General features: G+C 38.7%; 2 protein-coding genes across 2 annotated transcripts; one reads left to right on the forward strand and one right to left on the reverse strand.

Moving 5' to 3' along the window:
- Positions 1-4,575: 4,575 nt before the first annotated feature.
- Positions 4,576-5,097, reverse strand: RB195_011847 (uncharacterized protein; the record flags this gene model as incomplete). Its single annotated transcript, XM_064193433.1, has 3 exons — positions 4,576-4,608; positions 4,724-4,774; positions 4,969-5,097. The coding sequence occupies 3 exons, from the start codon at positions 5,095-5,097 to the stop codon at positions 4,576-4,578; spliced, it is 213 nt and encodes a 70-aa protein (XP_064051016.1).
- A 16,281-nt stretch (positions 5,098-21,378) lies between these two features.
- On the forward strand, positions 21,379-24,652 carry RB195_011848 (uncharacterized protein; the record flags this gene model as incomplete). The annotated part of the gene is made up of 7 exons (XM_013438250.2): positions 21,379-21,537; positions 21,606-21,695; positions 22,116-22,294; positions 22,378-22,495; positions 23,752-23,872; positions 23,965-24,148; positions 24,439-24,652. The coding sequence occupies 7 exons, from the start codon at positions 21,379-21,381 to the stop codon at positions 24,650-24,652; spliced, it is 1,065 nt and encodes a 354-aa protein (XP_013293704.1).

Consider the following 24,652-nt stretch of genomic DNA (forward strand, 5'->3'; position numbering starts at 1 on the left):
CGCACAGAAAATCACACACAAAAGCTCTATTGTCGCTCTTATCGACATGATCGTCGGCCTTCCTTTAAAGGACGGCTACTCTATCGTGGATCTTGTCCTATTAATCACATCAGATGGACGTTGACAAATCGTTGTCGATGTTTGTCAGTGTGACAGCGATGTGGTCCTAGCGTTCGCGCAAGCGGAATCGAATCCTCCTAATTAATGCCGTAGTGTCGTCGTCTTCGTGTCTGAGCAACAATGACCGACGGACACGGTCGGTCGAATTTGCATAGTCGAATAGTCGAGTCGATTTATGTTGACGAGGAGGATGAAGCTGGCGCTGAATCATCATCATCATCATCATCATCATCATTAGGTCATGGATTCACTACTAGTAAATAAGATTATTGGCCGTGCCCGAACATCAACCACACGATGACAGAAGCAGTGGCGTAATTAGGGAGCTGTAGAGTAAACCAGTGGAAATTGTCGGGATTGAAGGAGCTACACTAATAGAGGGTTACCTCTTTTGAATTTTTAAATAATTCCTTCACCATTCGCTCAGGATTTTCCTTTATATTCCCTTTCTATTCTTTATTTATTTGTTTGAGAGGCACTAGTGGGAAATGTGTCCTCGTGATCCGATACTTGCTGAAGTTCGTCATGATGAATCGGATTAATCTACTAAAAATTAGCGGAATCGGAAGAGGTGCTGAATTAGGTGTTTGCTTATTTTAAAAAACTATAAATAAACAGTTTCTACGCTACTCGCCTGGAAATTTTCACTAGCTCCAATAGTGTGAGAAACCACAGACGGAAGTACCCCATCAAAAAAAAACTTTTAATGACTCCTCGATTTCTTCATCAACTACCGTGCCTCCACTTGATCCTGACTTTTTTCCTGATTCAGGGCTTGCTCAAGTTCGTCATGGTGGATCAGAGTAATCCACTGAAGGTTAGTGAAAGTGAAGAAACTACTCTAAATATTGGGTTTGTTCATTTTGGGAGAATTTCCCAAAAATGAGAAGTGAGGAAATGCTTCGCTACTCGCCTGGAATTTTGCCCCGGATCCCGTGATGAAGGTGGATAACGGTAATAAATGACATCTCCTAATCCGAAATTTGCTCCAGTTCGGTTTTTTGTTCAGATCAACTGAAATAATCAACTGAAAATTACCGGCATTGAAAGGGCTGTTCAAATAGCAAGTAAAAGGGGTTTGCTCATTTTAAAGATAACAAATAAACAATTTCTTCAGGCATTCACCCGGAATTTTTCTTTAGGTTCGTGATAGTGTAAGAGATAATGATTAGAAAAGAAAAGTTCCTTGGTTAATGATATAAAATAGTCAAAGAGTAATAATAGAAATAAAAAAATAATAATGTAGAAATAGTCCTTGACGGCTCCTTCAACTTTTCATCAACTACTACCATTCCTTCACTTGATCCAGACTACTTCCAGATCCTAAACCTACTCAAATTCCTCTTAGTGGATCAAATTAATCTATTGAAAATTAGCAGAATTGGAGAAGCTGCTCTAACAACGGGTTTGGCTATAATTAAAAATGAAAAACGAGCAGTTTCTTCTCCATTCACCTGGAATTTTCCTCTGGAGTTCATAATATGTGAGAACGAGTGCTAGAAAATGAGTTTTCTTCATCACAAGTAGTCCTAGTTGGCTCCTTAAACTCTGATAACTATCACTTTCTCATTTGATCAGACGTCCTGATGATCCAGAGTTTGCTCATCGTCACATCGGTGGATTATTGACGCCAGCGGTCATAAATCCGCCGGACTTTGCAGCCGTGTTACTACGCACACAATCAGTTGCACTTTGTATGTGTAACCTTTCAAATCACTGGAGCCGCAAGGGGTTTCTTCTCCATCCGTGCTCGAGGGGTATACATGTGTTATTCAGGATTTTCGACATTTTCTAGGGGATCTGTGAATCTGTGTGGCTGATCGGTGCATGATTTGCACATGACTTGTGATGATTAATAGAAGGATGACTGAACGCTGCATGTATGATTCACACTGGATAGAGACTGTGTGGTGTTAAACTATAGTTAATGGCTGCTCGGATGCGATATTTACGAACTGGGAGGTATGAAGGAGGAATGAGGACAGAGATTCGTCGGGGTTTTAATTTCCTACATTCTTAAATTTATTTCTATTTATTAATTTCTATAATTTTTATTTCTTCTTCATAAAATAATAATAAATTACTTAATTTTATCATTCACGTCTAAATTACCGTTAGATTAGATCCGGATAATTTTTCAATTTGTGCGAGTTAGGAAAAGAAGAAAATTAACAGGAGAGAGAAAAAAAAAGAAAAAGCTACATGTTTTAAAGTACCATAGGAGAGATTGATGATTTTTCACGCTTACAGTTTTGGTCTCATTGATGGAAACATTTGCAGAATAAGGTTTTTGAATTTACTTAGAAAAAATCTGGAAAATCCATTCAAAAGGTTTTTGGACCACTGTAGAATTAAATTTAAATAATTAATCACTTGCAGAGTTACCGGTGAATTTTTCGGATATTATCCACATAAAAATGATTTTAAAAAAAGTTTAGTTTTGTATTCTGAGAGTGCTTCCTGGAAGTTTCTTGGGACAAAAGTGATTTATGATTAGTCAACGAGAGAAGTACAATCTGACGAATATTTCAGTGTGTGCGTGTGATATATCGTTCATCCTATGTTACAGCATTATTTTAAACGAATCGCCTCAGGCGCTACAATTTTTTTATCGTTTAATTGATTATGAAAGCAACAGAAATCCAGAGAAAACACAGACATACACGAAAAAAAAAGAACAAAACTTCAACAAAAACTGATAATGTTCCGAGAACTCGTAAAACTCGTAGCTACTTAAAGATCTGTTTTTAATTAGGCAGTTTAGCCTCTTTTGATGTTCTGTTCCATGTTGTTTCTGTTTTCTGTTTTCTGGATTTTCCTGTTTTTATCTTTCTCGGTTCATATTCGTGCTCAAAATGAACTCGAACGATATTACACACGAGTATCAGGCGATTTGCACGCTGACTACCGACTGTTCATCAATTTTCGGTCTCTGCTCAGACAGGAATTGTTCGAAGCGAGCAAAAAAAAAAACGGAACGAAACGAAAAGAGCAGAAAATTTATGGTTACCATGCGATTACCATTGAATTTGCGGATATGAGATTATTTATTTGATCCAATATTATTTATTTGATATTTTGACAGAAATGAGAATTTTTCGAGATAACCGCACCGGAATCAGGGTAAATGAGTCGAACTATTCCGCGAAACTGTAAGTGTTGTGTTGTGTCGTCATTAAAATTTAAAAAGAAACTATTGATAATTTTGATTTTGATTTTGATTGTGTAATTTTTAATTGTGATTAGGATTTTGTAGTTGTGGTTTTGAAATTCTGTTTTTTTTTAGAACTTTTTAATTATTTGGCAAAAAAGTAGGATAGCGAAGCAATTCGCTGTGCATTCCAAGTCGTCGTGCTTGGTGTTTCGCACCATCCAGAATACATGCAGAAAATCATCCAGGGCCTCGTGGGAGCATTTTCTGAGCTCCTTCAAGATTCTCACCGTTAAGAAATCTCAGTGGAAGAGTGACAGTCTCCAAACCTCGACCGTCACTTGGTGTTGGGGAGAAAAAGGCTTGGAAAAACTTTCGAGAAAATTTCGAGAAAACTACTCCAAATAGCAGAATTTTCACCAATTATCCAGATCTTAGAACGAAAGAACAGATCGATATCATTGTAACCTTTAAGAAGCAGACGCAATCTCCATCATTGTTCCGCTGAATGCTCTGGATTTAATCTTTACTCCAAGAGTGCGAATGTGCTGCAATGTCTGACGGTGTGATAAATCAACGAGAGCACACCATCGCATTTCTCTTGTTCCTCTCTGCCTCCCTCTCTCTCTCGTTCATCTCCGAAGAGGAAAGCCACTGGAAGATCGATGATGACCCGATGAGATGGACATACATAAGTAAGGATTGAGAACAAAGAAATGGAAGAAGATGTTGGAGAGGAAAAAAGGTGTAAGGATTCACCAAGTACTGAGAAGGAGAAATATGTAGATTTTGATCAGAAAAAAAAGCTCAAAATATGAGCGCTGAAATAACAAAAATTAAAAAAGGAAGAATGCTGAATAGAAGTAGGAGTAGGACTGCAAAAATAGGAGTCATTGCTGTTTCTGAGGGATTTTTAGCCATCAGCTGCATAGGAAGTTTGTTTCTGGTATTATAATTATAATTTGGGAGGAATCAGTGATTTATATAGGAATAGAACCTATTTTTTATTATATCTTTCACTTTATTTTCATTTATTATTATTTCAATTATTTCGTTCATTCTCTTGGATTTTTTTTTACCGTTTATTTTACGGGACATTACGTTACGAAGTCACTTTCTCATTGTTGCAACTGTTTCTCTGTCCTCTTCTAACAACCATCAACAAATATGTAAACAATAAATAAACAATAAAGAATAAACAGTCTCCATGTGCGACTTTCGATAAACCTCGGCATTTTGATGCTTCAATAATTGTTTTCTTTAATAGAGCCGGACACGAGGTTATTATAATCCTTTATTCGTGGCTAACGTTTCGGCACTATCGCCTTCTTCAGAGCCTGAAAGGGGTGAAATCGAACGTGATTAATCCGATCAACGCCTTATCCGCCCAACAAAGAAAGTCCTACGTTAACCGTTGGGCCTCATAGCTAATAGTAGAAGATAACGTCGTACCTTAGGATCAGCTGACTGTCCTGCCACTGCTAGATACCTGATGTGAGGTGACTGGCGCAATCAAATATCAGCTTTAAATAAGGCGCGAGTTCCCGCGTAATGGAGAGGCATTCCTCCTTGCGACTCATATTTGGACTCTTGGAGTGGATCCAAAAAGCCTCCAGAGCCTTGCTCGCCGCAATGCTATGTTCGCGCGCCAAAATCGTGACCTTAACTTCAAAATCTTCTCCATTATGACACCGCACCCTGTGACCACCCAATGCAGTGGAGTCACATGATTTCCTTTTGATGTCCAGGTGTTCTTTGATTCGAATACATAGTGGTCTAGCTGTTGCTCCTATGTATTCGTCACCACACTGTACACAGGAAATCATATAAACAACACATGAACTCATGCAATCACCCTCGTTGTTATCCGGGCATATTTTGCACTCCAGTGCCGTGCAAATACGATCATATAGGCGATTCCGAATGAGTATTTGCGTAAGGTTATTAGGGGGGAGCTCTACGATGGCATCAGATTCTTGCAAAAGAATAAACAATTCTGTCTTTCCTTTTCGCGAAATAATTAGGAATAGGCACTAAATAAACAAAGAGGAGTATCAGTAAGAAACGAACAATAAGTACATGATTTCATAAATAGAAGTTTTTCGTTATAAAAAATTAGACTAACGTTATTTCTTGTTCTTCTCGATAAAAATTCGCAGCTGCCCTTCATGTTTTGGGTCTAAATGTTGTGTCTACTTGACCTATTGCTTAGAATGACATGTATTTATGTTTTTTCGTCCGTTTATACTAAAAGGAACGTCCTCAAAATTCACGACAAGTTCACAAAATAGATACACAAACCAAGGCAAGAAATAAGCAACCGTGACCGTAGTAGTTAATGTATAACAACAAGTTTTTTTCACCAGGGTTTTACAGAGTTAATGCGACCTCTTTGTTATTATTATTATTTTATTATTATTATTATTATTATTATTATTATTATTATTATTATTATTATTATTATTATTATTATTATTATTATTATTATTATTATTATTATTATTATTATTATTATTATTGCTGTCGCTATTGTTGTTGTTGCGGCTTTTCTGGTTGATCCTTTTTGTTTTTCCTATTATTGTTGTCATCGTTGTTTAGTTCATTGTATAACATCTCTCTCTCCCGGAAATTTTTAGCTCACATGTAATTTCCAAGCAGTCAAAAATTATCCTCAGCGTTTCGGCGTTTCAGGCCTGCATATAATTTCTAAAATTCTTGCAAAAGTTATTCTCAGCTCTCTTTCTTTTTATCTCTTTCTCTTTTGAAAGAGAAAATTTATTTATTTATTTTTCCGAGGGAGCAAATCTTTTTCGGATTACTACGTTGTACCGTAAATTTTTACCAGTACCTTTTTTATGTTACGACGTCATCATTTCAGTACCCATAACATCGAACACTAAAATCCGCAGTTCCAACTCATAGTTTCCGGTTCCAGGGCATCGAAAAACCCCGGAAAGTCAATCGACGACCAGATTGACGTGACATAGATGGAAATTTGGGACCACCAGGGGTTGAAAAGTGAAAAGATTTCTATTTCAGCAACATCGGTCCGTAAACCGCACGCTCAACTCCTTCATGAGATTTTAAACGATTCCAGGATTTCAAACGTACATGAAGAAAGGAAAAATGTCATCAATTTAATGTTCATAAACAACTCCTGTTGATCCTCAACAGTAAAACATTAATTATACACAAAAATCCCCATTCATTTATTGTTTTTGGATGATTTTTGTGTTTTTGCGTTAGTATGTATTTCTCTTAAAATCGAAAGCATTAAACGAAAAAGATGATCTATGGATCTTTCAGAGCTTCTGCATGTTCTTTGAAATATCCATGCAATCTACTGAACAGTTTTGATAGCATGATCGACCATCGCTGACTGATTGATTTGTTTGGAATTTGATACGATAAACACATACCACGACCAGAGTGAACTCTATGCAAAGAGCGCTAAATGTGTATCTCCTAATCTACAATATATGTTTGCAAAACAAGGGGTTGATCACCCGAGTGAGGACCACCATGGAGCTTTTTCTTTTCAGAAATCAGAAAATATCCCGGTCGTATTTCTAAGTAATTATTCAGGGAAGGAACGTAATACTTCCGCACTCACTAGGTACCGATTCTGTGGTCCATTTAGAGACTTGTTCGCTCAGTGTAACTATGACTTTAATGGTCTTAAAAGGCAAATATTGACCTCGACCTTGACTTTGACCCCCCGCTGCTCTTCGAACTAGTCGAGCGGGCTCCAGTAGTTCTTTCCATTTTTCCTGATTGCGTGCCAAAGTCGCCCAGTGGCTGCTCCTTTTGCGTGGGACGTAAACAGCATGGAAATTTGAATTTTCAAATTCTTATCTTAAAAACAAATTACAAATTACATACAAATCACAATTTTACAAACGAATTACATACAAATCTTACAAACAGAGCAGCATCAAGCCTAAACACTTACTACACTTGGTAACAACACCTTAGCTTTTCATTGCTATTCCATCATGCTCATTCCTACTGTACATTTCGACTCTGGTCCAAAGGTTGTCGTTAAAGCGCATCACGTGTCCGGCCCACCTTATTTTATTTCCTTTGGCACCTTGGCAAAGCGGTGGTGTCTTTAATCTATGATAGCTAGCGTAGGAGAGAACTTTGAATCCTGTCTCTCAATTGTGTGAAGCAGGATAGTTCTAGCATCACTCTTTCAAATACGCGTTCAATGACGCTCACAGTATTTTCTCGCTGCTTGCAAAGTGCGGATGCTCTTATGTGCTTCCTGTGCCGCTCTTTTCCTCCTGCTCAGCTCGGAGATAAAGTCGTTCATCATGTTAAATTTGCGACCTAGTAGCTGGAGCATTCGAACATGTTCATTCCGTTGAGCATAAGTTTCGGATAAGATTCAGCTGAAGACCGATGCATCTACATGTTCCGTCAAATTCGGCAAGCACTCGTTCCACTTGGCTGATGCTACATTTCATCAGAAAGATATCACCGGGAAAGCGCAGATGCTAAAGCTATCGACTGTCAAGTTTGACTCCCACGTCGCCGCCTTCCAGCTTTTGCATTGCGTTCGCGAGAATATTTTATTTGAGATTGTATCATCCTATCGGACCACTCTCTTCACGTCGATGATCATATTTTTGTAGAATGGCGAGATATCCCAGTATCACGAGAACGCTAAAAGCATAGTATTTTTGACACTGCTGTTCTGATCTATCAAATTCCATAGACATAGTTTGTGGCAGTTTTCGCTAACGGGAAAGTGGCTTATCGAAGCAGTACAACCAACTCAACTTCCCCTTATTTTTTTTTGTTTGTTTTGTTCAGAATTTAGCGCTATGTGTGACGTATTTACGGGTCTCTTCGAAGGGCTAAAACTTCAAAGTAGATGGCTACAGCGAGTACTTTAGCACCTTCAGGTGATTTATTCCTCGAATATGATGCATTATTGTACGTTGAGCAAGGACAAAATGTACTTTTTGTATGCGTAGCTAGGCTGGACTCTCCGTGTTTTCTGTTACCATGTGTGGTATGTCCCAGGAGATAGCTATTAAACGCATCACCCCACGAGTCTGAGGTGGTACGGATTTCAGGTGAAGTATTTGTATATGGTATAGTAGATTATGGAGAGGGGTGTGATTTCTTCCTAATTGCCGTAAAAAACGGCCTGGAAGATGCGGCGCATGCACAAGGCTGGCGCGCTCCAATCGAACTCCTTGTAGGAAGTAGTGCGCCGGAACGCTCGAAGCCGTATCTTCCGGGCCGTTTCCTACGGCAATCAGGAAGAAATGGATGGGACCACCTTTCTCTCAATAATCTACGATCCCGTATATGAATACTCCACCGGAAATCCGTACCACTCCAGATTCGTGGGGTGATACCTTTAAGATGGCTTAGAATTCTAACGCCATCTCGTCGTTCAGTCTCTCCAATACGGAACTGGAATCATCTCAGAAATTTCGTTTCGAAACTGAATTTCGTCAGTTATATCTCCGCGCTATCATGCTAAGGACACACAAGTGTGCAAAAATGAAACCTGTTGAGGTGGACAGTAAGCGAAAGTGAAGTGAGAAAAAGCTTGAAAAAAAAGGTGGCGAACGATGAGGATGTATACTAGGGTACTTAGCCTTACCATATGATTAGAACATGAATTCCGTATCGTCAACTGCACGAGTGTTTTTATCAGTTCTACTTGGTCTTGTCCAAGAACTATAGACTTCTCTTCTCTATCTCAAACTCGAAAATTCAAAGAGAAGAGAGCTATATCATTTCCACCCTACTTCTTTCCTTAGCTCTTATTTGTACCCGCCATAACCCTGCGGATATAAAATAAATTAGAAGAAAGGGAGAGAAAGTGGAACAATTCTGGAGGAATCAGCCGGGCAATTAACGTGCAACATTTAACTGTTTTACACACGGGTCTTTCCAAATGTAAGTGAATAAGATGTGCCATGATGTGCTGAAGATGACCAAGAAATGATAAGATTTACGTGGAACTCGCATGTTACACTGTCACAGAGCAGTGCATCAGTCAATAATACTATACTTACTATAATTCATAACTGTAAATTATTATAAATTTATATGAGGTCTGTACGACAATCTCTCGTGGGCAATCGTTGTGCCAAAGTCAGCGTTCGCACCCTTTTAGACAAATCTAGCACAAAGGTACATAAGTAGTAAGTAGTTGAGTACATAAGTAGGAGAAACAAGATTGGGCCGGGGCAATGTCGAGTGGTTGCACTTACAGAGGTAAAGAGAAACTTTTCCCAGTGCACTACACACTAGAACTTAACAATCTCCTTGCATGTCCTTTGATGTAACGCACTACCAATTCGGCCATAAGGAAAAGGGAATAGCAATAGATCTTGATCTTTTTTTAATTGATTCGCTTGAGCTGTAGCCAAGATTAGTGTTGACCTTAATTAATGGCTAAGACTTCGGTATTATCACCTTCATCAGCGCTTAGATAATCAAAGCTATCAGTGATTTATCTTCTCTCATCACCCTGCAGAAGGCGTTCAAACTACAGGCAACCTCGGAGAAGAACAGAAAGGCTATTGTTTACCTCATCTGTTGAAATCGTTCGGCTAAGTGGTTTTGATCTCATTTTTCCAGGTAGCCAGGATCAAGCGTGCGTTGAGAATTTCTTAACAGGAGGTCGTAAGAGGGGTGTCCAAGCAGGAACGGGGTCGTAAGGCTGGTCAACAGACGAGAAGAAAATGAAGAGAGCAAGGAGAAAAAGACGAGCGATTGTCGATTTCAAATAAACTCATATTAAGGGACGAAGAATGTTAGAAAAATAGATGGCTTGAAGTATTTTTTTAAATATGTTGCCAGTATAGTTTCTCAACTTTTGCTCGAGCACCAGTTTGGAAAAATACTAAATAAATGAAGGACATCCAGATTAGGATAAATGGGAAGAGACATGAGTACGAAGGCAACAAGGAGAGTGTAAATTATACAATGTGTTCTGAAGGACGCCTTGCGGCCTTGTCCTTAAGTGAGTTGTTTTAAAAAAATTCCACAAGAAAATAGAGAATACGGGGTATGAGAGATAGAATTTAGGAGTGAGTATCCGGTACACAGAGTCGGTAGAAGCTGATTTAGGTCACTATCCTATAGCAGTCGATGGTGCATCGTGATGTGTTATCGTTTTTACTGCGACTGTCACGGATCAGTCTGTGACAAAAGTGGGATTTTTGCATTTAGTGTGCGAGAGTTAAATACCCACAATTCTCATCCGACAGTGACGAAGATATTATTATCACTCGAAAAATCAATTTCGATGCTGTTTCAGAGCAAAAAAAAAGACATCTACAGGTGCAATAAGAGAGATAAAATTAGTACAAAGTAAGTTCCACGAACTTCTGAATATCGACGATCAGAGTGAATTTTATGCAATATAGCTGACTACGTTTTGCAGAGAAAGAAAGATTTCTTCTATATTTCTGCAACGTTTGGCATTTCTAGCTTTCCTAGTTTTTTGAAACCTAGTTGAGAAAAATCTTAAATTTTGCCTCAAATTTTCGAGTATTTCTCAGCTAGCTTTTCGAAACCACCATAGCATCTAAAGAGACCAAAATTCGCAGCTAAGGGTTCTTCTCGATTTTTAAAATATTGCATCGAATTTTTCAACCACGGTACCGTAATCTCGCAACGGGGAAAGTGCGAAATGTCAGATTTTTGGCGTCAAAAACTGTATAACTTCAAACAAAGTCCAATGACTCGGCCCGTAGTTTATGAAGATGATTTCGGTTTGAAGAATCTCGTAGAGGAAGATTTTTGCCATCATACTTCATTCTTACTTTCTTCCAGATAGTTTTCGTTCTCCCGAATGATAGTTGAGGAAAAAAGTTGAGGAAAATGAAAAATTTCTCAACTTTCCCTCAACGACCTTCCAAAAAAAACCAGAGGGCCCTGAAAAAGATATTATGACCCTTTTATAGCGCAAATCTTCCTACAGAAGGCAGCTGCCTTCTTCTTCCTCCGTCTCTTTAGTAGTCTGTTATTCATATTTATTTCAAGCTACTAAAATCCCGTCCAGCAATAATTTCCAATCAGGGCCCTAAAATTACTTCTAAATAACACCTATATGCGGCGAACTGTACACTAAGTACAATTTCAGAAAAAATGCCGGTGAAATGTTCTTCTCAGTAATTTTTTTTTTTGGTTTTGCAAAAACCAACATTCCGGCGAGGATCGAACTATTCACCTTCTGTAATCACTGCCAATGGATAAAAGTGCGTGTAGAAAGTAGAAAATAGTGAAAAAGTGCTTTTAAAATGCGTTCTGCCTTGGTATTAGTTGTTTGTCCATTTTGCAAAAATTCCGTTCGTTTCCATTGTCGATGACTTAAATTGTTTGTAAACACTAGGAAATAGTGTGAAAATGGTTTTAAAACGTGTTCCCCATCGCTTTTCCAGCTTTTTTTCCATTTCGCAAAATTGATGGATGAAACTGAAAACTGCAGAGATCGAACTCCCGACCGTTTTGTAATCACTGTCAGGGGAAGAATTGTGTCGTCGAATACCCGTTGAGAGTTTCCTCATCATCTTCTTCATTCTTCTCATCTTTTCACTTCATATGTGCACCTATGTACTGACTTACTTGTAATCCTTACATTGAGCTATCAGTCTATATTATATTACGTTTTTTTTTTTAAATTTTATTCGCGCCACTTTATATTACTATCCATTTTAGCACCATTTATTAATATTTACTATATTTTGTGATAGTGTGACCCCTGAAGCGTCAGGCAAATAAAGGGTTCCATCTAAAAAAACCTAGCAGGCACACTATCGCAACACATAGACAGAATATGCCGAGGTTTCAAGACAAGAGAACATTCGATTCACTATATTATATTATTTGATTTACTTATTAAACGTACAATTTTTTTAAACGAGCAATTAGAAGATAAAGGTCCAAATTCGGCCTAGCGCTCACCAACCCTTTCATCCCTCCTGGTCGACAAATTGCTACTAGACTCATCTGGGAGGATAAAAACACTGACTTGGCACATCGGCTAGCCCCGCAAGTTATTGTATGGCCCCTATTACACGTTCGTAAACCTTAAACGATTCGGAATTGCAGTAAAAACTCGATCGAAAATCGATAAGAAAAATCGATACTCCAGTGACTTTACTCTTAGATTTACTTCTTCATTACTTCTATTAAGTTGTCTGTAAGTAAAGATGTTCCTTCTTATTTTATTTTTGTGCTCAGATGGCTCCTGTGCCTCATTCTCTTCACGCATGTTCACCGATGAACATTACAGTGGCACGCAATCGTCATCGCACGGATAAGGATTCGAACCATTGAGCATAATTTCACTGACCTGACATACTGACACTGCTCCATTGTTGACTCTGAATAAATCTCGTCGACTGCAATTAACTACAACCCCAACAGATGTCAACTATGCTAATTCTACTATGAGAAGAAAATTAAGTGAGCGCGCAGTTTTTCTAGAAGAATCTATGGATATTTGTTGATGTAACAATCATATTTACATTGTAAAAAATAAAGAATGTAATATAATTAATAAATTCCTATTCTAATTTATTTATAATTGTTAGAAATTTTATAATGGTTTTTATTATTATAACGTTTATAACAATTATGATAAATTAGAAAATACCTGTGGACTCAGAAAAAATTTCCTGGAATGGGGAGCGGGCACCGGAATGAAGAAAAGTAAGTGTTCATTTGTTTACTTATGCATCACAACTCAACCTATGCATAAAAAAAACAGAAAATAAAAGGAAACTATACGAAAAAAATCGACGATGACGAAGCAATGGGGGGTTAATTTACCCGCTTCGGATGCGCCACGAGGTTCGACCTCCAACACATCAGCATCGTTTAAGGTTTATGAGCGCGTAAAGAGTCTATAGATCGACTTAAGGGCTAGTCGACAGCGGCTTTCATCTTTGTTTTTTTTAACATTTTTACTTGGTATTTTATTCTACTATTCGACAAAATGGGAAAAACACCTTTATCATCTTGTTCGAAATGAGGAAGCCTTAAACAATTCTTTTAAGTAACGAAAACTCATCGGTAGTAGAAAATCTTTTCTCTGTGGTCATATGGTCCAAGTCAAGACTCTTAACGACGAAAATCTCACCTCCGAATTAGCACCGGTAGGAAAAATTCCGAACTTTGGACCGTTTGTTATTGACTTTTTTGAACAGAAAAAAGTCAGAAAGTGCAGCCATAGAGACTTTGTGAACCATGGCAATAATTGTTTTGTTTATTCCTTCATATTATATCATTATTATGTATTATTATTCTATATCTTGTACTTTGTTAGTTTGTTCATTCTTTGATAATAAAATTTTCTTTTTGCCTCGAGGTACGCTACAGCCCCAACACTAAAGGAAGTGATAGATGGAGGTATACGGGGCCGAGCAATTAAAGACCCACCGAAAAAACTAATTAAAGGCATCACCCCACGAATCTGAGGTGGTACGGATTTCAGGTGGGGTATTTGTATACGGATTAGATTATGGATCATTGCGCCCCGCCCCCGCCTGCGATTCGTTGAAGATCTATTCGGACTTATGGTTGCGCACTGCAACAGAAGCGGCGTAAGAAACAGCGTCCCGGGGTTGTCCGTTTCCGCTGACGCAGGGAGAAACGGACGGAATCGCTCTCTTTCACACAATCTACGATTCTGTATAGGTATAACCCACCTGAAACCCGTACCACCCACGATTCGTGAGGTGATGCCTTCAACAGTTCGACGCCTGCAGATTTTTGGCGCTGCGACCTCTGTCGTTTCTTCGGACTTCCGTACCTATGTAGTTACCCAAATCTCTTGTCCTGGACGTCCCACAATTGGATGGAGAATTAGGTATTCTCCAACGTCACATCCTGGTTGGTAGTTGGTCCCATCTGTATTTATTTTTTCGTTTCAAAACACTAGTACGTTTGCCATAAATTAAATAAATGAATAAATAAATGAGGATCAAGAAAGAACAGAGCTCACTGGAATTTTGCCCAAGTTTTACACAGCAATGTTGGATCCTTTAGAAGATTGTGAGGTGGGTTGACAGGTCATTCTCTTTCTACAGAAAGCAGGAAATCCTCACCCAAAATCCGTTTCCCAAACTCCGAATGCTGCAGAAGAATAGCGTTCCCAAAGATTTAGCTTACCAACTTAACCCGGAACGGGGACTATTCTTCAGAGGCTCCGACCCAATAGGTGAGGGGTCTTTAAAGGCATCACCCCACGAGTCTGGGCTGGTGCGGATTTCACGTGAAGAGTTCCTATACGGGGTTGTAGATTGTGGAGAGGAGAGGTCCATTTCTTCCTAACTCCCCGTAAAAAAGAAGGCCCGGAAGATGAGGCGCACGCACAAGGCTAGCGCGCTCCAGTCGAACTCGTTGTTGAAAATAGCGCACTGGAACGCTTGAAGTCGTATCTTCCGGGACGTTTTTTACGGCAATTAGGAAGAAATAGACGGAATCACACTACTCTCCATAATCTATGACTCCGTATAGGCATAACCCACTTGAAACCTGCACCACCCCAGATTCGTGGGGTGATCCCTTTAAGAGGCTCCCTAACTTTGCTATCTTTGAACGGCTATCCACCACCATGAGGGAATGAGGAATATATAGGGACGAATTTGGGGAAAGAGCATATCAAAGCAGTAGTCCAGCTGGCTAGTTTCATATGAACTAGAAACATAGACCAGTGTTTATTCTGGTCGTTAAGAGAAAAGGAACTTATTCCTGATCTCTTTGAATTTGTAAACTGTGAGACTCGCTCATACCCAGAGTACCAGAGTAGTAGGTACAATCAGATTGGTGTGCTAGTTTTTGAATAAATCTGCTTTTAAGTACTTCCTGAAGGTATTGACGATAAAATTCGTGCGAGTGTACCGTAGATGATCCATGCTGTAATACATATGTCCTCCTAGATAACCATTGTTAAATGTTCGCTGCAAAGCTTTTTTCCCTAGAATTTCATTGTCCTGCAATTTTACAGAAATCTGTGACCAGCATCAGACTAACGTTGTCTGATCATAAGTCAGAACATTAATTTGCGTCCAACGCTCTGAACCCCCTTGCTTGACACTTGAATTAGCTGATTGATTCAAGCATAACGGCTCTACACACCTATTTCCTTCTCAAATCACTTAACCTCGCTTCTTTAGGTTATGATAGTGCTTTCTTCTTGTATTGTGAGTATTAAAAGGATAAAGGATAAAGCCACTGGATATTAGTCCACCTAGGATTCGCAAACGCTTTTTACCGCAATTCGTAATCGTTGAGGTTTTGGGACGAGTGTTGGCCTTCAAAATGACTTACGGGGGCCAACCAATGTGACAAGTTAAGGTTTTTATCCTCCCAGATAGGTCTGCTAGCAACTTGAACCAAGGGACCAAGCAAGGATGAAAAGTTTGGTTTGCACTAGTGCGGTTTCGAACCATCGACCGTGTACCATAACCGTATAACGGACCTCTAACCGAATGAGCCACACCCGCACCAATGTTAGTATTAGTTAGTGGATAAACGGTTAAATAAGTGTCTTCTACCAACCGCTCGGGATGCGCTAACGCGTTCAGCTTCAATTGGTAAATTTTCTGAAATTTCTCTGGGAGTTTTGGCTTATTTGACTTAATCGTCGGACCGATATTATCGCCTGACACAGTTGTACGTATCTTCACTGATTGTCCTGTCCAGCTTTCTCGATCCCAACACGGTTCTGTTCAGCTTTCTCGATCTACAGCAAGAGTTCGCACAGATTTCGCCACTGTTCCATCTCCTAGACTTGGCGTTTCGCATGAATTGCTCATCGAAAAATAGCTAGCAGAGAACGTCCACACGTCCATTCTCCCAGAGTTTGACATCTAACTCTAACAATGTCAAAGAAAAACTTCCAAGCCCCTCCTCCATTGGAATTTTCTGATTCAGCAGTGATGCTGCGCTTCGTCATCACTGAATCAACGAAGGATATAAATTGTGAATGTACCTAACTGCAGAAAATTCCTGAACATGAAATGACAGCGTTCTTTTGCTCACTCACGAGAAGTAAAATCCAAGAAAGTCCATTACTTTTCACACCTCTCTACCACTTTTCTAAGACGTGGGAACGTTCCTTGTTGTTTTCTGCATTTTTAATTTTTCTTTATTCATCCTCGAAGCTTAATCCAAGCATCCTCCACGTCAGTTAGTAGTATTTTCTTTTCTATGACGGTAGAACTATCCTGAACAATGTTTTCTCAACCTCTTACGGAAAATAGTAGTGGGAATCTCTAGACGAGAATTTTTTTACTTTAAAGTTTTTTTTTCGTTACTTTATTATTACGCTAAATTTTGGGAGGACGAATGGCGCTGCGAAACTAAACGAGATATCCTCTTTTCACTCACACCTCTGTTCGTTCTTTGACGTTCCTCATCCTCTGATGATCCTAATATGTGAAGATGTCCTTACTAAAAGCTCAAATAAGCGAGAATTACTGCCAACAGCCTTATACATAACAGAAATGATACATGAAGAAAGAAAAGGAAAGATTAAAGGGACAAAGTGCATGGCTCACCCCTTAAAGGCATCATCACCCCACGAATCTGAGGTGGTACGGATTTCAGGTGGGGTATTCTTATACGGGATAATAGATTATGGAAAAAACGGCCCGGATGATACGGCATCGAGCGTTCCGGCGCGCTATTTTCAACAGCGAGTTCGGTTGGAGCGCGCCGGCCTTGTGCATGCGCCGCATCTTCCGGGCCGTTTTTTTACAACAATTGAAAGGGAATGGACGGAATCGCCCTCCTCTTCATAATCTACGACCCCGTATAGGAGCTCTCCACGTCAGATTCGTGGGGTGATGCCTTTAAGGGAATCCGCCTACGCGTTCGACATCAATTTAGAATAGTTAAGAATTCAAATTCAAAAATAATTCAGGAAGGCTGCCTTACAATGACTTGCGGGGGCTGAGCGATGTGACAAATCAGTGTTTTTATGCTCGCAGGCAGGCCTGATGCAAATTTACTGAACCGAAAGCGATGGAAAGTCTGGTTCCCACGAGGACGGTTTCGAACCATCGATCGTGTAGTCACGGTCAAACCTCTTACCGACTGCACCACCCCACCTACGATCCCTCGATTACGAGGTACAATCCCAACAGTGGAATGTGATGGATATGTGCAATATCTAAAAATTTGCGTTTTTTTACATCGCTAAAATAAATTAATCAATATAAATGTTTAATGACATTGATCTGGAGGATTATCTAAATTTGAAAAGTTAAAAAAGTTTCAAAAAAATAAAAAATTAGAGTTTAAAAAACCGTTGAGAAATAACATCTACCAGGATTTTTGACATTGTAGCATTGAATGAAGTTTGAAAAAAGAACGTTCATTTTTCTACAAGAAGACTTTCGTATTATAAATATTCTCGAGGATTCTAATCTGTCATCATTGTCCATTTCTTTGGGAAATCCTGCCAAATGCTGTTAAACTATACGAATCCACAAAGAATTCATCAAAACCGGAAAAACGGTCCTTTTTTGTGCTGTCACATCATGCATGACATCATCGCCTCATCTTTTTCCCTTTTTCATTACTTTTTTTACTGTCTGTTCGTCTGCCACACTCCATAGAATATGTGCTCTTTCGACAGCAAAGAACGCACAGCAACAGTTTTTCCGCTTAGTTTCCCTCATTCTATACTTACTGTGTCTGCGCTCTCCGCTTTTCTTCTGCTCTCTCTCTCGTGTAATCTACACTGACGCGCATAATGCGCATAATTTCCTTAAACACAAAACAAAATGTTAGTTCTATCAGCTTTTCCCCAGATTTTAAGGACCTTCGGGAATTTTGACGCAATAGGCAGTTGTCGATTGTAAATATCATAAGTAAATAGCCATATTTTTTATACTCATCAAAGTTTTTCGTTTTATTCCAATGTTTCCTTTTTCCCGCATTTTGTGTACTTTTTCTGTGCGTTTTGAACGTAACGTGAGATTTGATTCAGGATTTTTCACGGACATTTCCCTGAACACTCAACGTACTAGTACTACCCGCTACTGTCTAGTACGTAGAAAATATGTATATAGAGTTTCTGCATTTTTCCTGTATTATTCAGTACAAAGAACAGAATATAACTAATTTTAAACCATCTCTGTATAAAACTGTCCACAGTAAATAAATATACTGAAGGTGTTCCTGAGGCTGTGTTTAATTTTCATGCCTACAGCTTCTGGAATATTCGGACGATGACGAACAATTTCGGGAAGTTAATGCTTTTAAACATCTCTAAATGGTATATCCGGTAAACTTTTTCGGGAATGTTCACGTATTAGACAGTTACCGATTGTAAATACCATAAGTTAATAGCCATTTTTTCATATTTTTCAAAGTTTTTCGTTTTATTCTATTGTTCCTTTTTTCCTGATTTTAAAATACCATTAGTATCTCATTTCAAAGAAAATTCTTATTAAATGATTCTTTTACGGATAACTTAAAGATATTTTATGTAGAAAGCATGAAGAGTTTTCTTCATGACGATTCCCCTCTTTTCAGCTTTTCCCGTTCAAAAAAAAGGTCTTCCTTCCCCATAAGACTGGGAATTTGTCTAGATTATCCCGCCTCATTTTTTTCTCTGCGGATTCGTGACCACCTCCTTTTTCCTGGCTTTTCCTTTCGCGTTGACCACCTACGCGCTCATTTTATTGTGGCTCGGCACACAGACACACACATACGCACATGAACAAATCTCTTCCTTCACCTGTGTCGTGTCCTGGGTCTGTGGATCGATAGCCGCATGGGGTTTTTTCGTGGACAACCTAGTTATTGTTGTTGTTCTCTGACGCGTCACCTACTCACTACAGCTACATGGATCCTTTAAATATGGATCTGTTATGATTTCGCTTTCTGCGATCTAATGGCTTTTAGGTGCTTGGTTTTCTAATGTAGCTCGCTTTGTCCCCTTATTTACGATGATGATCATATTATTTATTTTCTCTCGGTCAGGGCGCCTTCTAATGAGCGGTGATAAGCAGTGATAAAATGTGATGACTGACCCTTCAATCGCTACGGCAGCACATCGTTTTGCAACCATCTCTAAATCTCTAAATTGTCATTGATTCATCGCTTCGTTCTTCCTTTCTTCCATTCTTTCATTCATTCTTTAACTTTATTCACCCCGCTCACCGCGCTATTTGCACCGCTCTTTCGTTTATTCACTCTATATGGTTTATCAGGTAGAATGCCACTAAATCTCATTTCGAAGAAATTTCTTATTAGGAAATTAGGTGCTTCTTGTATTTTTTTTTGAAAAATATCCTATGTAGGAAACATGAAGAATTAATTAATTCACTCTTTCATCCATTCATTCACCCATTCATTCTGATTCATTCTCACTCGTTCGTTGATTCGTTCATCCATCCATCTATTTACCTTAAATGTAAAAGTACTCAAGAATCCTAACTACGACAAAAAAAAATATTTGCACATTGGAACAACTCTAAAAAGAAGCATAAATAAAAATCCACGAATCGTCCACAAAATACCGTTCTAACGAAAATTCTTCATCCAAACGTTTTTTTAGCAACGTTTTTTTGTTTTCTTCACCATTCATTCATTCATTCATTCATTCATTCATTCATTCATTCATTCATTCATTCACTCACTCACTCATTCATTCATTCATTCATTCATTCATTCATTCATTCATTCATCCGTTCATTCATCCATTCATTCATTCATCCGTTCATTCATCCGTTCATTCATTCATTCATTCATTCATTCATCCGTTCATTCATCCATCCATCCATCCATCCATTCATTCATTCATTCATTCATTCATTCATTCATTCATTCATTCATTCATTCATTCATCCGTTCATTCATCCGTTCATTCATTCATTCATTCATTCATCCGTTCATTCATCCATCCATCCATTCATTCATTCATTCATTCATTCATTCATTCATTCATTCATTCATTCATCCGTTCATTCATCCATTCATTCATTCGTTCATTCGCTTTCCCATCGATTCATTCACTCATCGATCTTTCAATTTCTGTCCTTTCCTGGAAACATTTCGTTGTTTTGGAGTGCAGTGCAGCGTACTTTGTTCTCCATGTTGCCCTTTTCTTCGAAACGACACGTAAACAACAGAGATTGCACGGGCAAATATCGATATATAGGACATATTTCGAACAGCTGTGTGGAAAATGTAGTTTTCCAACACTTCCTGATTCCACAGCCATTCCAGATTTTCATTCGAATCCATTCTTAACTCGTGTATCCGTGTGGTTCCGAACTGAAACATTCTTTTTTCCCGGACCGAATCCTGCTTCCTCTTTCCTAAAATTGTTATGGAAATAAGGCTCAATAAACTCTTACAGAAGATTCTTCCTGAAGTAATGTAGTATCCGTTAATATTTGTCAATGGGTTTCTTTTCACGATCATTAACTTTTTTAAAGCTCACACTCGTCTGAATTTTCGGACGCGAATGAATCCACGATCTATCTGATCGATAAACGATGTTCTCGAAGAATGTTGGTGGATAAATTATTAAATAGACGTAATTTTGCTATTGAAAAAAGAAATGAAATAAATTGAAGAAGTAATTATGTAAATAGTAAAAGTAAATAAATATGTCAGTATGTAGAAGAAAAAGAGAAAGAAACCTATTGGAAAAATTAATAGTTCAAGCATGTAGACCTAAAAATGTAGGAAAAAAATCTATTAAAAAATGCATTAGCCCTGAAGAGGAGGAGGGATGGAGTTGATCAAAAGATCAAAAGATCAAAAGATCAAAGATGCGCTCACTTTTCTAAATCCTATCCTTTACACACAGAAAATTTTACTTTTCCGGTGAAAAAAAAAACGCTTAGAGGATACGGAGGTTTAGAGGGGAATATGTAATTAAATAGTATTTTATTTTCTAAGGTTAGATCGTAGTAACCAATCGAAAATCGAGAAGCGGTTAATATAAACATTATTTGTAGAGTTTGTATAGAGCTGAATAAGCGCTCAAAAAATTGTAACATGTGCATTTCACGTGAATCGGCTACTGGGAAAGAAGATGTCACGCGGATGTAAATACATGCTATTAACAGTTATTCAGCGTTTCAAGTTAGCTGGTGTCCATGAACGAAAAACTTCAACAACTCGTACCTAAAATACTAGCATCGCTAATAATTGCACTTATATTACTGTACTGGTTCCCACTGCTTATACCTGCTGCTATTGGTGGTACCGTACTTGCCGTGTTGCTCCTGAAAAACAAACCATGTGATCCGAGAGATGTGAGTTCGTTTTTTATCTTTCTCCTTTCTCTGTGTTTCTTCTGCAAATATGTAGATTTCCCTTTTAGGTACGGAAATTTTTTGATGGATTTCGTATCGGTGGACATCGCGGTGCTCCGACGTCATTTCCGGAGAATGGAATGGCTGGATTTATTCAGGTGAGGTGAAGTAAGCGTATTTCTCTGCTCTTTGGGATGTCATAGAAACAAGGGTAGAGGCTAAAATTGAAAAGGTGGATCGCTTCGCCCCTTCCTTTACGATCCACTTTTAGATGTGCCTCGTTTGGTGCGCCTCGTTAGGGAAGGGAAGCTAATCCAAGAATAAAATATTCAGTAGTATGTAATAAGAAAAAAGAAAGAAAAAAGATAGTAAGAAGAAGAGATAGAAGAAGAAAGTAATAAGATGGAAAAAGATCTTCAAAAAAAGATATAAAAGAAGATAAAGAAAATAATAAGAAAATAAGAACTTTGAACTTTAAATGAAAGAGGACGGAACAAGAAAATGTTGCAATAAAATAGCACGAACTCTCTAAACTCATTACTATTTATCTGAGCTCCTGCCATAATTTTCTCCTTCAGGCAAAAACCGACGGAGCTGATTTGATCGAATTCGACGTGGCGCTGACGAAAGACGGTGAGGCCGTGCTTTTACACGACGATGATTTGGATCGTACCACTAACCTCAGGGGTCCGATACGTGAGAAAACACTGGCACAACTAGCACGCGCCAACATTAGCGCAAACTTCACCCGAACAACGTACAACAACGGGCTGCTGCCGGCTTCTTGCTTTGACATAAACATTTTTGAACTGTAGAAGTAATGTTAATTTTTATTTTCAGAGAAGGGAATTTGGCCCCAGTACAAAATGAAGGCATACCGAAACTTGAGGCGGTTGTAAAATGGGCAGTAGAGAATAAAATGAAGATGCTTTTCGATGTGAAAGATTCAGATCCGGAGGTTTGTCTAGCAGGATTTTTTCTTTGCTACTTATTGTTTGGAATTCGCTATTTCAATAGTTTTTCAACTGTTGTTCCTGCTAAGAAGAGAAACGAAAGAAAATATTTAATTTGCGCTACAATTGACCCTTATTCTCTCCTAGTGGTGGGAAGCCGTTCAAGGATAGCAAAGTTGGTGAGCTCTTGCGCTTGAGGTCCCCCCACCCGTTCGCCTAGGGCCCCTGATGGATTTCCCCGTTCGAGGTTAAGTTAGTCACCCAAACCCTGGTATCCGTTTATCTACCGTAGCGTTCTGGGTTTGGGAAGAGGAACTCGCGTGAGAGTTCTCACCTTCTGTATCCCTTATGCTTTGAAGGGCCAATCTTGTTGTGTAAAATTCAAGCGAAATTCTAGTGAGCTCTGCTCCAACTTGTTTTTTGTTTTATGGCACATCCGCAGGTGTTTTTAATAAATAAATAATAAAATAAATAAAAGGATAAAGGATAAAGTTTCTGGCGTTGATCAATCCACTTGAGATGCGCCCCCACGTTCACTTCAATTCAGAATCGTTTGAGGTTTACGGACGTGTAACTGGCCTATACAATGACTTGCGGTGGCTAGCCGATGTGTCAAGTCAGTGCTTTTATCCTCCCAGACAAGTCTGGTACAATTTATCGACCCCGGAGGGATGAAAGGCTTGGTGAGCAGTAAGGCGGATTCGAATCTCCGATCGATCGTGCAGGAAGCGGAACCTCTAACCGCTACACCACATCCGCCCACAATAAAATAAATAAATAAATAAATAATTTTTTCAAAGAAAATCACTCGTTTTATTAAAGAAAAAAGCGTAAGTGTTCGTAGACGTAGCGCCGCTTTCCACTCACCCGGAAAAGGTAAGTAAAAATGTCAGGAGGGGAAGGAGCAGAAGGTGAAGGTAATTTGACGCGTCGAACTCACCTGGGTCAAAATACCTGCACCATCGCTTGGATCGAAGGCGATTTCATATATCTAGAGGCGGCCGCTTGAGGACGTGCTTAAATTCATCCTCCTAACATAGATCTAGGTGGAAGCACTTCGATGAAGACGTTTGGCGACGTTTCTGTTGCCACATCAATCAATAGCTGGGAAAGTTGTGTGGAAACAACAGTGGTTGATGGCGGCAATTAGAATTACAATGGAAAATTAAAATTCTATCAATTACAAAAATTCAAGATTTATGATACTTGAAGAATTTTGTGCATTTTTCTGGAGGTGAATTAAAAATGTATTTATATTCAGCTGGTGAAAATTATTGGAAATCTCTTCGAGAAGTACCATCTCTATGACAAAGCTATAGTGTGCAGTTTTTATCCATGGGTAGTTTACCTGGTCAAGCAAGGGAATCAGAAGATCCTTAGTGGTAAGGACTTACTACTTTTTTCTTTACAAATTTCATTCTCTACAAAGTTATTCATAGTTATTTTTTCATTCTTACTTATTTGGACGTTTTAGGACTCACATGGCGTCGGAAATTCTTTTCATACCAGGACATTGAGAACACTCGACCTCGTTATAGCGGAGTGAAACATTATCTCTTCGTTTTGATTGACATCATTCATGTGTTCCTTCTGAAAGTTGCAACTCCATGGTTCTTAGGAGCAGATTTATTGCTTACGAATAACTTGGATATTTCAAAGTGAGTTTTGGGTGCTACAAATTTAAAAGTCTTAAAATTACGTTAAAAATGCGAGTGCAAATTCTGAAATATGTAGTGCAGAAGATTTTCATGAGAAATGGCGAAATGCTTCTTTTAATTTTCCTTCTCCTCCATAATCTTACCTCTTAAAAAATCTACTCACTTTCATTTAGAAATGGTGAAATCGATGGCGTTTAGTCTTATATGTAGCGTTGAAATGTATTTTTTTTTCAGATTACAGAGAGATTTTTCCAGACTTGAGGATAAAGTTAAGTTAGTTTTTCTTTGAGGAGCTTTGTCATGGAGCAAAAAGACCGCGGTTTACACGTTGCTGTGTGGACGGTGAACGATATCGCTGAGATGCACTGGATGTTGGAAGACTTATCCATCCCTATTCTGACTGATCATCCGGCCTATGTGAAAAAAATTACACATTTAAGTGCGATCAGAGAGAAGGACTATGCTGAACCGGTTCTACGTGATGCAGCTTCATCGTGTAATTAA

The sequence above is a fragment of the Necator americanus genome, chromosome III (assembly GCF_031761385.1).
Source record: "Necator americanus strain Aroian chromosome III, whole genome shotgun sequence".
In the NCBI taxonomy this organism is placed as follows: Eukaryota; Metazoa; Nematoda; class Chromadorea; order Rhabditida; family Ancylostomatidae; genus Necator; species Necator americanus.